The sequence below is a fragment of the Phallusia mammillata genome, chromosome 2 (assembly GCF_965637545.1).
Source record: "Phallusia mammillata chromosome 2, kaPhaMamm4.hap1.1, whole genome shotgun sequence".
Classification (NCBI taxonomy): Eukaryota; Metazoa; Chordata; class Ascidiacea; order Phlebobranchia; family Ascidiidae; genus Phallusia; species Phallusia mammillata.
The window spans coordinates 13,332,755-13,346,001 of NC_137253.1; the positions used below are offsets into that span (position 1 = coordinate 13,332,755).

The following is a 13,247-nucleotide window of genomic DNA, read 5'->3' on the forward strand; positions in this document are numbered from 1 at the left end:
GGTTTTAGTCAGTGTCAACGTTATTGTAATTCTGGCGCCGTTCTGTCATAATATTTGACATCACTGTTCAAGTTACGTAAAATTTATTGACGCAAATTTCTCAAATTGGCCACTGTTTTTCGTAATGAGGCGGAAATTCAAACAAAACATTGGAAGTTATAATTACGCTGTGGAATATTTGTAACACTAGTTTAAATTTATTCATGCAGCGTTTTGGTCGGGTTTTACTTCCTACTAAAAGGGTCGAGCTAGAGTGGTTTGCATTTTTGGAAATCAATTAAATGCACATTACTTAATGTAGTTACTCGCAAGTGACAAAGCAACTTCATTTTAACGCACATTACACAATTTAAATGTCATTTGCTTGCTCAAATTTGTAAAACACGTTAGTAGAGATGTTTGTATCAGGAGTTTAAACGTCACTGACGAATGCCTCTCTATAGCGCTCTCAAAACAAACATATTTTATAATTGTCATACGTCTCAATTATATTTAATGTAATATTTCTAAAAACACATGCAAATTGTAAGTTACTAAACTGAATTATTGACAATGATTTTGCTTCCGTTACCACCGGACTGATTCATAAATTCATATTCCAAAGTACAGTGTACAAAAAACATTTTTTGAAAACCAAAGATTTGGTCACAAAGCTGTTTTTTATAAATCATAATACGGATTTCAACATAACCTGACTATACCCTGTCTGCTTCATCTGCCTAAAAACAACTTTGTATATACCACCACTTATTAAAAGCCTACTGCGGCAACTTTGCTTTTACGTAACCAACTTAATTGTTCGTTTTTGTCCCGTAAGCTTACATAAAAAGCATCCCGCTACGTTAATCCGTAGTTAGGCCACATGGGGTCACAATTTTTAGGTTTAGTCGTTGAACTTAACATCGGTTTAACTAAAATGAAAAAGATTGAACACGTCCAAGTTTTGATAAAGGGTACAAATCAAATTAAACTTTAAGCAGATATAACCTGTTATCCTGACTTGGTGCCCTAAAACAATGCAGAATTGAAACATTTTGTTCACTTATACAGTATTTCCTGCAGCACCACGACCAAACTAACAGGGCTGCCACTTTTGTTTGAATGAAAACATCTAGTTTTGCCCACAAAAATATCTAGAAACATCTAGATTGAAAACCAAAACACCCAAACACGTATCTAAGCATAAAAGAATCCAATTTATTGTAATATATTAGCCAAACAACAACACATATGAAGGTTTTTGATATAAATTGCGATATTAGATGTTAAAGAAGCTTACTTCTTTCGTTTTATCAGTCAACGTTTTCTGATACAGTGATAGCGTTGGGACTTTTGTGGTTATCTGGGTGAAACATTTGTATTAGCACGGTTCCTACAGTCTTTACAAGCGGAAAAAACATATCTAGATTTTATAGCCATCATCTAGATCCCAAATTTTACATCTAGGCTTAACCAAAACTATCTAGATCTAGCTATAAAATAACTAGAGTGGCAATATGAAACAAAACGCAGGGTTTGAAACAACAGTCCCGATCGGGAACTATCGATCACATTAATACTAACTGTAGCCCTGATAAGACAAGTACACCTTCTGTTGGTAATTAAACACTGCACAACTAAACACAGTACTATCTTATATACCTGTATGAATTCTGGGTATTTTTTGCCAAAAAAGTCATATCATGTAGCCTAATGATTCGCCCTTTACCCTTCCGTCAGCAAACTGCACGTTTGTAAACTTTTTGTGGCCCTGATGCATCGTGACGTTTTTGTTGTTCCTAAATGAGTACGTAAAGCACCTTTCATGTTATTCAACTTGCCACGACCGGAGTGAGCTGCAGCTAAAGATCACCTTGATAACCATGACCTCATGATTAACTGTTTGAGGGAAGTTTCACTATCATGATGTAAATCAAATAAAAAGGGCAATTGCTTTTTATCAAGAACGCGTAAACAGAACTATTCACTTGTGGCCACATTTCTGCCGCAAGTTGAAAAGTACTGTATATTGCGTTCTTAATGTGGATAGGCTACATTATATTTTTATGATTAATTATTTATGACACTTAATTATTGAACAACTGTAACTGCTAATAATCCAGCTTCGCCTTTTTATTTTTTACATCCTTCATAGTTTTGGCCAGTTAAATGCCAACATAGGTTATTCCTGCAGAAATGATGTCAGATAAACTTCTCAGAAAATGAACGGCTAAGGTGACCTATCCATATTTGCCCATTTTGCTCGTCCTATTCATCCCAATGCGGATGTTACGTGGGTCATTCATTGATAATGTTTGCAAAAAATTGTCACGCACCATAAAACTACACCCGTGGCTAAGCCTCAACAAAATATTTTGGAGAGGCCGAAACGTTTTGTAGGGTCAAAAATATTGTGTCATCGTACAAGTTGGTATAAAACATATCGAATGGGTATAGCTTATACACGTAAATACTGCTTAAATAGTAAATTTACGCACGTATACCATTTACTGTGACAATGACATAATAACGCATAATGATTCGCGACCCTAAAATTATATTTCGTGACCCCAATTTGGGTCGCGACCTACATTTTGAGAAGCCCTGGTATACCTGATATGTGCATTTTTCTTTTTCTTGGTTCTTGTCCCCTCAGAATGCAATACATTGTTGCACTTGCATATAAGTTTTTGACAATGTTCGTGACGGTGCCTGCAGCAAATCGTTTACGCACGCCAGTGACATAAGTCAAGAACATAGTGTGGTAGAGTTGATTTTTTAAAGATTTAAAAATCTGTGTTTTCCTGTTGGTTAAGTCTTTCTTTGAATGTACCTCAAACGTCTCCTTTATTGTAGCTAGGTTTCAACAGCTGTCAGAAAAAACTTTGATTGGGGTGTTTACTGTTTACGATTCGTTTTGACGCAGCAAGTTTTGTTTTGGAGTTAATATAATAAAGCTTATGGTGTAAACGAGTCGTCGTATGTTTTTTTTTTCCAAAAAGGCCCACTTCGGCACAAAGGTTTCTGTATTTTTTTAGTTTGCCTAATGAAAAGAATTATACATGTGCGGGTAATCTCTTTTCAAGCTTGTGTGGTATTTCATTTTAACCATAACAACTTTTATGTCAAGGTTAAGTGCAATGGCAACCCTGTATCATGTAACAACTGTTGTGCACCTGTTAATTGCTTTGAAACCTTATTCAGTCAATGCTGAGTACGGTTTTATGAAGGTGAAAGCCAAGGATCAACAAGAAAAGGAACTATGTATTGCCTTCAACTCACAGTTTAAAGACATTCCTATAGGTGTACCAAAGGTGCCGTGGGAAAATTGGATGCAGTTTGTGGACATCTACCCTGAGTTTGGCTGTGTGAAACCAAAATCTGACTACCAAAACAGTGGTGTAATTGTAAAACGTGGAAACTGTACATTTTTTGATAAAGCTAATAATGTGGAGTCAGCCCATGGAGATGCTCTTTTTGTGGTAAATGATGGAGAACTTCTAGTGCCAGGAATGCAGTCTGATGAAGAGAACAAAGTTGGGATACCTGTATCTGTACTCACTGAAAAGTCATATAATGTAATATCAAACATGCAAACAGATTTTGGAAAGAATAATGTACGATTTATTCAGTACCAGCCACAAACCAAATCATCAATTGATCCTAATGCAATTGTAATGTGGCTTCTTGCTGTTTGTACATGTGCTGCAGGAGCATGGTTGCAGGGATCAAGTAGCAGACCTCAACAATCCAGCAGGACAACAAGGAATGGCGAACCAAGTAGTCACAATCAGACCGATTCATCTGAAGCAGATGATGGTGTTGAGTTGCACATCACTGTAACCCATGCAGTCATTTTCTTTTGTATGTGTTCTGTTTCTATTTTGCTAATGTATTTTTTCTTTGATTACCTAGTATATTTTCTTATTGGTGTGTTTTGCTATGCATCTTCAATGGCCTTGTTTGATTTACTTTATGGGGCATTGAAAAATTCCCCATGTTTTACACGCTTCAGGGTCCCCCAAAATTCAGTTCCATGTTTAAGCCACCGACCTCCTATTTTAGGAGTTATTTTATTTGTTGCTTGTGCATTGTTTGCCATTATCTGGGCAATCAATAGAAAGTCCCCATATGCTTGGATCATACAAGACATTTTAGGCTGTGCTTTTTGCATTTACATGATAAAAACTATCAAGCTGCCCAGCTTTAGAGTTAGCACAACCTTGCTTGTGTTGTTCTTTGTTTATGACATTTTCTATGTGTTCGTGACACCTTTATTGACAAAAAACAATGAAAGCATTATGGTACATGTAGCAACTGGTGGTACAGGTGCTACTAAGGAGGAGGTACCAATGTTGTTTAAGTTGCCAAAGTTTTTGTTGGTGCCTTTGGCAAAATGTGTTGATGTGCCTTATTCAATGCTGGGTTATGGTGATGTAATATTGCCAGGTTTGCATGTTGGTTTTTGTGCTGCTTGGGATGCACGAATTAGTAACACAGTCAAGTTTCATTCTTACTACTTAGCAGCAATTGTTGGCTATGCTATTGGTCTGGTAATCACATTTGTGGCTATGTACATGATGATGATGGGACAGCCAGCTTTACTGTATCTTGTACCCTGCTGTTTATTGAGTACCACAATAGTTGCTGTAAAACGAAATGAGCTGAACAGCATCTGGCATGCTTCTAGCTCAAAATCTGTAATTGAGCCTGACTGCTCAGAGGAAAATCAGGGTTTCTTGCAAACTGATAGTGACCTTTAAAGCTGGAAAAAGTTTAAATTCTCCGTCCCTTTCATAGCCAGAATTTGCAATAACTACATTTTGTTTTCCTTATTTTACTGCTTTTAAGGTAATGTGTTCTATTCCTTTTATTGATTTGTTAAAGAAGGGTTTTCATGAAATGCCACTGTTTTTATGTTTATTACAGAAACTGAATCCCCAATTGGGTAAGAAACAATTTAGTTATCTGTTATTGCTTCATTTGTATTTTTTTCTGAAAATGATGGGTGCATTTGTAATGCGCTGTTTGAGGGAAAATTTTGCTTGGATCATGCCTCAACCATATCATACACAATACAATGCTGTATTGTCAAAGTTGACATTCAATACTCTTAGCTAGACTATCATGTTTGCACTGCGTCAGTAAATGCATGCAATTTGCTGCGTTAAATCAAACCATCACCAGTTAGACGGCAGAAGCGCGAGTCGTCGCTGTTTTCTTGCTTAGTTCAAAGATATTTATTAACCTTCATTAAATCATTTTGCGATTGTTCGTGAATCAACATTTTGCCTTTGTGGTGCTTGAATGAATCCGTCCAATACTGCCAAGAATGCCCAGCATACAATGTCTTGTTACAACGTTGGGAGATGAGGCAACCTTGCTTGTTTTGTAGTACTCATCAAGCGGGTAGATTCATTCCAGCAGGTGTGTTCTATTTTCAAACTGATTGTTTGTCATTAAATCACTGGTTACACGTGGGCTAAAAGTTTGGCAGTGCTCCTAACTTCCAATACCACTTTCAAATAAAAAAGGAATTACTTTAAACGGCAATGTGTCCCGCTGAATCTTTAAAAAGTGAATCTTTTTAGTCAGCGTTGTACCTAAAAAATCCTGCTGGATTCCAATGAAGCGTAATAAAGGACGAAAACCGAAATACATTCAGACAATAATTTAGGACGTGACACATTTACAATCGTGTTAAATGTATTGAAAGAAACGAACTACTGGCTATTATATTGTCCCTTTGATGGTTTGTTTAAGCACGTTAAATTCTGACATAACTCTTCACTTGTTCGTCGATTTTTTCTTACAAATCTTTTAACATTTAACAAACTATGCAAGTTTAGTATTTGCTTTAATCAAAACTTGAGAGATGGTCAGTGGTTAGCGCATCCGCCTTGTACTCACAAGGTTAAGGGTACTAATCCCATCTGTCGCTTGTGTTTGCTTGAGCAAAACGGTCTTGCTCCAATCCCGTGGTTTCTAAAATGAGTAAAAATCAATGAAGAACAATTCAACGGACTTGCAATGAAACAGGCAGTTTACCTAAAACACATAAGGATTTGTTTTGCAAAAATTACTTACCCAAAAAAGCGATTTTAAGAACTAAATTGAACACATAAGCTGTATCTTTCGAGCGGTGTGTAGCTGAAGTATTTGTGGAAAGATTTTTACAGACGACTTTGTGCATAACCATGAACTTTCGGGCGTCGACAGATGCATCATCCGAAACAAAGATAACTCAATCAAAGTTGCCTAATTATGGCAGTTGGACTTTATAAAAGTGCAAAAACAAACACACATTAGTTTGAAAAAATATTTAATGGTGCTACATACAAGGTAATACGACCATATAAATTGAAATATTACCTGAAGGCATTTGTTTCATACGTAAAACCTTGGCCCGGTCATCCATTAGACTGTGGAAATGTGTTGACTTGATCGGCGGAGAAGTCTGCGAGTTGGTGCAATGTTTCAATGACAGTTTTGATATTGCTTTCGGTTTTGTAATGAAATATTACTGCGTAAATAGTGAAAATGAATTTTGAACTAGTGAACTATACTTGTTGTGTATGTCTTCATTTAAAATTAGAAAATTATGTGTCTATATCTCATTCTTTATGTGGTCAATTATTGATTTTGGTGTCAGACTGTCAGTCTCAAGGCCTTGTGACGAAGGGAATTATACCAAGGTTGATAATCAAAATAATTTTAGGCTGAATGTATGAAGTGTATGGCCCGAAATTAACAAAAGAGCAAGGTTTAATAATACCTCAAGATGAAGGTCGACCGTAACAAGCTGAAAAAATGCACTACGGAAGTGGTAAGCAAAACAAAAAATGTGTAAACCTTCTACAAACTGCGTATAAAACAAGCTTTTTGCAGCCGGCTGACTGTCGAGTTTTGATAGACAAACTAAGATCATGTTCTGATGATAATTTAATGAAGATACTGGAACAAACAACTAGTTGGACAGTTGGAAAATGCGAACTTTATCACTGGGTTGATGTACTAGACAGGTAAAGAGTTGTTGGTTTAGACCAGTGGTTCTTTGACCACCTTTTTTTGTCCACGCCCCCCCTAAGGTGTTTGTCGGGCACTTCATGCCCCCCTAAAACAGACAAAAAACGACAGTTTTTTCGAACACATGCAGCAATGGAACTACCAGAAGTTTCCGTTGTCTATATTGTAAACCAGGGATCACCTAATTACGCCCCGGGGGCGTTAATGATTGTGCAAACATTCATATAATACATTCCAGTAATAATTTTACCTGGTCTAACAGGATAACAAGGCATAAGTATTATCCAAAAGCAGTTTGTTACGTCACATACAAAAGCAAAGAATAGTAATTGTGTGCGAACAATTGCTTTTTTAGTGCCTTGTGGTAGAATAAACGCGCATTAGTTGGTATGTGTCACTTTACAATTAAACAGCGGCACAATCTGATTACAAATAAGATCGTCGGAAGGCATGAAACCTTTGCGGACCCGTCAAAATCACCTCCCATGTGCCAGTTTGGGAAAGGCTGTTGTTAAAATGATCCGACCCGCATTTAAAAAAATTGGCGACCCCTGTTCTAAACTGACAAACTAAAAACTTTGCCATGCATGTCATTACTCCAAATTTGTGTTTCGCCAGAAGGTATTGCATCATAACATTCGTTTCTTTATAAAAAAAATTGTGCTCGCAAACAATGCACTACACTTGCAAAATTAATACTAGGGGGAGGTGAGTCCAAAGTTAAATAAATTTGTTTATTTAACTTTTGGCTCACGCCCCCCTTGGAAATGTCTGGCGCCCCCCTGGTTAAGAACCACTGGTTTAGACTAAGTTTAACTCTTCAAATGGTTTACGACATATGATCATGTATTCTTTATGGTTTTATTTTCAAAATGGCTTGTGTCGATTACATTCCTTTTTTTGAAAGCCTTTAATTTTGTGCAGAAAACTAACTCAGTTGCCTTCCACAAAATGCAGTTTTTGAAATATAAGAATGTGTCTTAGAGATTAAATATAATAGCTGTTAAACTGTACTGTCTGCTGCCCGTAAAAAGCTTTTTATGCGTTTTAGGATAAAGTTCTGCCAATTTAAAGTCACAGAAAGTTAATTGATTACCAGAACACTAAGGAAAACTGTTTTCAGATTTGATGCCATTTTAGCCACTTCAGCAAACACAAATGGCTCAGAATTCCTGCTGGTTGTGAACACTGATGAAAAGCAAATGGAATTAACTTTGGCAGTTTTGCATTTTACTTCTTTACTAATTGAATACAGCTTTTCAAGACATCTCTATAGTTCTGTTGAGGTGGGACATTCTTGTAATCACTCCTAAAAGGTCTTGTTTTACCATTGTACAAAGTGTGTAAACAGAAGATTGGACAGTCAGAGTTAACTATGTAATATTGACCAATGCTAGTGATTGTCTGAAACATGGTTTGGTTAAAAACATATTTTATAATGATTTATGGCTGTTTAAGGCGATTAACATGTGTTTGATTGACAATTTTGACAGTAACGGCTGATATGGGGAACAACCATTGCAGAAGTTAAGAGAAACAAGTTTATAAATATGTTTTCTGCTACTGTGGTATTATTTTGTTGTGTTATTATGTCTTTTAGCATTTAATCATGCTGCTGTCATCTTCCAACCTGGATGTGATTTTATCTGTTCTCAACCTACTCTATGTGTTCAGCAAGCGATCAAATTTTCTTACCAGACTCACAGACAAACAGCGCTTGCCTTTGCTAAAGAGATTGAGTTATCTGGCAGAGGTAAAATAGCAGTATTTGCTGGTTTATTCTCAGCTGGCTTTCATAATTGCTATGTTTAGGTTGTGGGAATATCTGGCAGTTTAATTATAAGCACACATTATTTGAACACTTTTGCAACAAATAAAAAAGAGCTTCTCATGACTTAACATTTTGCATATGTAACTGCACTTTATGCATGTTGCCCTTTTCGGAACAGTTATTGTTGACTGCTTTGTTATAGAAGTGGTTCTATTTGTTGGAAATCAAACTGTCATTGGATAACTTTTCAATAAGTGTAATGGCTTTGATACTTTTTACCCAAAAATATTTTTATGCTTTCAAAGGTTTTGTTGTAATTCTGCTTAAATGCCAAATATGTATGTAATTAATATGCTAATGTTTTTTTTGTGTTTTTGCTTTAATTGCACTATGGCATTTTACACACTTGTATATGTATAAGATATATATATTTTAACACATTTATTTTAGGAAGCAAACTGAATTTAGTGAGTAAAAATAGCGATAACAATGCTTAAATTTATTAATTTTGAATTCCATGTTCACAGTACTTGCTTGTATGTATTGATTATTTTTGAAAGCCCTATAGAAACAGATGTGGCTTACTTAGTAGAGGAAAAGAGATGTAACTACATTGTATGGTGGCCTTTAAACATTGATTTATATCTACACACACTGTTTATTGTATATATTCATACTTATTTCATGCTTAGTTTAGAAGTATACCTTGGCAAATCGTTAAATGTTTTGGGAATATTAATGCAGTAATTCAAAATAAATGTGTTTTGCTCTCTTGGTATGTTGAGTTTTTTATGCCTTGCTGCTGTTCTGTGGGCTTCAGAGCAATCAAGGTTAAATTTTTTTCTTAATATTTCTACATTTGTTTCTAGAGCTGGGGTGGAAAGGAAAATGGTTTTGGACTTGCCGAGTCATGTCTTAATTCTCCTCTCTCTGTGAGTACACCACATGTACCACTTGTGTTTTGTGCATTTGTTATGACATCTTTTACAAGAGCCAAGAACAATGCACTGATTTGGATTTTAAATCAACAAAATTTCTATTCACTTGCTACATTTTTCATTTTTTTTCTATTTTTTGTGGTCAACACTAAAATATGCTACCACTTTAACTATTTCCTGTGATAAAATTTTTGTAATGAATGTCTGTGAAAAATTTTGTAAATGAAAACAGACATATACCCTAAAATTCTGCACATTTTTACAAACAAAACTTAACATACATATACATTTTATCGATTCAGATAGATTTGTTCCATTTGCAAACAAAAAATATTGATTTCAATTTGCACTGTTTGATGTCAATTGTATATTATGCTAAAATTATAACCCAGAAAATGGTGTTGCTTGCATGATGCATTTAGGCCATTGCAGCACTTGCTAATTACCATTAAGTTGTCATTACTTTGCAGAGTTTTCCTAGCAATGCAACCACACTTCATTACGAGTTTTATGCTGACCCAAAAGACGTCAATGAATCTCACACATCAAGAAAACAAGCAAATAATATGTATTGCATTCATGTAGAGAATGTACATCAGGTCTGTCAAACTACCTTCTGACACTGTGTGCAATCTATACTGTATTCCAAATGAGATTTATATTGTTTTAAGTTGACTTTTCATGTTGTCTAATGTTGGTTTGTTTTCTGCTTTTGGTCAAAATTCAGGACTGTTGACACACTATGAACAGGCAACTACAGTTCAGTCATAACAAATATAACCGCTATTACCTCACTGGTTTACCCGAATACATATTATGTTTCAAAATTTGCTCATTTTCAAAACATTACCAGCTATTTAAAGGTTAACCCAAACTATATTGCTTGTATTTTTGAAACTAATCAGTGCTTGTTTTTTTTTTTTAGCAAAAACCAATGATTTTAGCCACTAACTATTTAATTAATTACCCTATACAAGACATAAATATGGACCAACTTTTCAATGATAGATGTCCAGCAGTCCAGCAGAGATAATGGAGTCATTGATTCGGATGTACCCTATTCCTGATTCTTCCAAGATGCTACTTTACACCCATCTCAGACTGGCACACAGTTTTGCAAACCATGGAACTAGACTGAAATGTGTTCAAGCTCGTCTACATGCAATATCTGTACTTGGTAAGATTCAAAATACTGATACTTTCGAAATTTTGTCCATTGTTTCTGTTGCCAATCCTTTGCCTGTAAAAGCTGTTGAAATAGTCATGGAACTAGACGTTTGGATTTTGGGATTAACACATGCAAAACCTATATAAAACTCAACCTCAATGTGGTTAAATTTCAAACATTAATTGGTAACATATATACAAAATTTGTTTTCATGATTATAGACTAAGGTTTCAAAACAAATACAAAGCCTGTTACAGATTTTCAATTGTGTATGTTATCATTTTGATTTTCAAATGTATATATATTTGTGTTTTTCCAGTTTACACAAACAGCGTGGCTGATAATGTGAGCAGTATCTTGTATGCCGGCTTCACTGAAGAACTTGTTGACCTACTGCAAGTTAAAGACAACACTTTGGTGGTAGGTGAATCTGAAAATGACTTCATATTTTGTATGTTTATGTTGTAGCTGAACCTTTTTTGTAATTTCTAGACTTGTCATGTCAATTTACTTGAAAGGTGAAAATGCTGCAATGTTTGTGTGTGTAATATATATATGTTGGGAATGAATAATTGGATTGGTTTTTGAAAAGCAGACAGATTAATGTATATGTATGATTTATTGATGACATTGACACAAGCATTATGAAAGTTTAAGTTGGTTTAAGCAATATTGGAATATGGCCTCGTAAATCATTGGGCATATGAGTGATTTATACATGGATTCCAAGTATTACCGAACCCTGTTCTGGAATATTTACAAATATAGCAGTGCATTAATTTGGAACCAAATGCAGTTTTTACGACCTTTTTCTGTAGATAAATACTTGCAAAAACACTGTTGTTTTAGGATATTAAAGCTGCTGCATTGCGAACATTAACATCAATAGTACATCTTGACTGCCGGGATCGGACCCCAAGACTTGGTGCCATTGTGGATGTTACTGGAGTATCACAGTACCATGGATTTTTACCTGTGCTTGTTAGAAGGTGCATAGACAGCATGTCTGCCACAAAGAAAACTAAAGAAGGTATGCATATGCTTGGTTTTTATGTGCTCAAAAAATTTGGAACCAAAACATTTACTATCCCAGTTGAAAAATGCTGAAATCCTGGAGCAATCTGAAAAAATAGCTTTTCTTTGCAAAGACTAACGGCATACAAACTTGGGTTGTTTTTACAAAGCATTTTTACAAAGTTAAACAAGATGTATTTGTAATGCCAACAAGGACTATTTGTTATAGTTTCATTGGATATTTATTTTGTAATCTTAATTTAATCTCTGTTTGGCATTTTACAAGGTCATTATTTCTGCAAGCAGAAACGAATGGGTCCCTGCAAATGTATATCACTGAATTGGTAATGGTATTAATAGGGTACAACCATTTTTACACTTGAAAAAGACAAATTTATAAGTGGCTCAGAATACATTAGTGGTATTTAACCCAGCTTTAAAACATGCTGTCCACATCTTTTTCACATTAATAGCATGTTTAATTTGCAAAGTAACCACCAAATTTCATTAAGCATGAGAAGTTATTGAGTCTTGAACTTTGTACATTTTCTGTACCCCAAAAATAATGTTGCTTAAGCTGGTGTGTACGTTCCAAAGCTGGTATGCAACATATACATTGTGTTTCTTGAACAAACTGCCTAAATGCTTTGTGTTACGAGCACTTTGTTAATTTTCAGACAATCCTGAGTTTCCACATCCATTTGCAACTGCTCTCTTTTCATTCCTATACCACTTGTCAAGTTATGAGAGTGGTGGTGAGGCGCTAGTGCAAAGTGGTATGATGGGACCTCTTCTGTCTGTTGTCACTAACATGGGCGACCAACAAGAACAAACCACAGTAAGTTTAATAATGCCACCAATTGGGAGTAAAGCTACTAACACCATAGCTCACTCCAGCCCCACATTTTGCTGAATTTTGATAGGTGGCACAAAGAGCAGAAATATTGATTTTGCAGCTAAACCAGGATAGCGTTGGGAAGAAAGTTTTTGGAAATATTACTTAAGGATCCAAGTTTTGAAGTTTGTTTCATAAAATTTTGGTTGATAATACCTTACCCTAATAGTTATTAACGTCGGTATTTTTGGAGACATACTGTTTTAAATAGATGTTAGTGCTTTTTACACCACCTATCGAAAATTAGCTAAACATGCGGCTTACGCTCATGTATGAGCTATGGTGTTAGTAGATTTTTCCCAATTGTAAGTTAAAAATAGTGAAATTAACTCTTAGAAATTATGCACTTTGGGCAAATGCGATTCAGTTGGTCTTTACTATGCACTTTGTAAACATGCAGCCAGCTACTGAAATATTAATTTCAATATACAGACACAAAAGCCAAAATTTTTCTTT

At 35.3% G+C, this 13,247-nt stretch overlaps 2 protein-coding genes across 5 annotated transcripts in view; both read left to right on the forward strand.

Moving 5' to 3' along the window:
* Nucleotides 1–2,987: 2,987 nt before the first annotated feature.
* On the forward strand, nucleotides 2,988–5,089 carry LOC145213795 (signal peptide peptidase-like 2B). The gene has a single exon (XM_080082197.1). It carries the CDS (start codon nucleotides 3,102–3,104, stop codon nucleotides 4,740–4,742), a length of 1,641 nt encoding a protein of 546 aa, XP_079938323.1. The 5' UTR covers nucleotides 2,988–3,101; the 3' UTR covers nucleotides 4,743–5,089.
* A 1,489-nt stretch (nucleotides 5,090–6,578) lies between these two features.
* The window catches only part of LOC145213794 (E3 ubiquitin-protein ligase HUWE1-like), a 94,597-nt gene continuing 87,928 nt past the window's right edge, over nucleotides 6,579–13,247 (forward strand). For 3 of the 4 annotated variants that reach the window (XM_080082193.1, XM_080082196.1, XM_080082195.1), the window contains exons 1-10: nucleotides 6,596–6,805; nucleotides 6,868–7,001; nucleotides 8,129–8,291; nucleotides 8,606–8,758; nucleotides 9,646–9,708; nucleotides 10,185–10,313; nucleotides 10,723–10,891; nucleotides 11,202–11,302; nucleotides 11,732–11,912; nucleotides 12,574–12,734. In XM_080082193.1, the coding sequence (XP_079938319.1) occupies nucleotides 6,761–6,805; nucleotides 6,868–7,001; nucleotides 8,129–8,291; nucleotides 8,606–8,758; nucleotides 9,646–9,708; nucleotides 10,185–10,313; nucleotides 10,723–10,891; nucleotides 11,202–11,302; nucleotides 11,732–11,912; nucleotides 12,574–12,734 (1,299 nt within the window). In that variant the 5' untranslated portion in view covers nucleotides 6,596–6,760. Of the gene's footprint in view, nucleotides 6,806–6,867; nucleotides 7,002–8,128; nucleotides 8,292–8,605; nucleotides 8,759–9,645; nucleotides 9,709–10,184; nucleotides 10,314–10,722; nucleotides 10,892–11,201; nucleotides 11,303–11,731; nucleotides 11,913–12,573; nucleotides 12,735–13,247 lie in introns of all 4 variants that reach the window. The other variant, XM_080082192.1, reaches the window with a different exon arrangement.

Bases quoted from the DNA above. Each gene is read 5' to 3' on its own strand.
- LOC145213795 (XM_080082197.1), top strand. From the start codon at position 3,102: ATGTCAAGGTTAAGTGCAATGGCAACCCTGTATCATGTAACAACTGTT.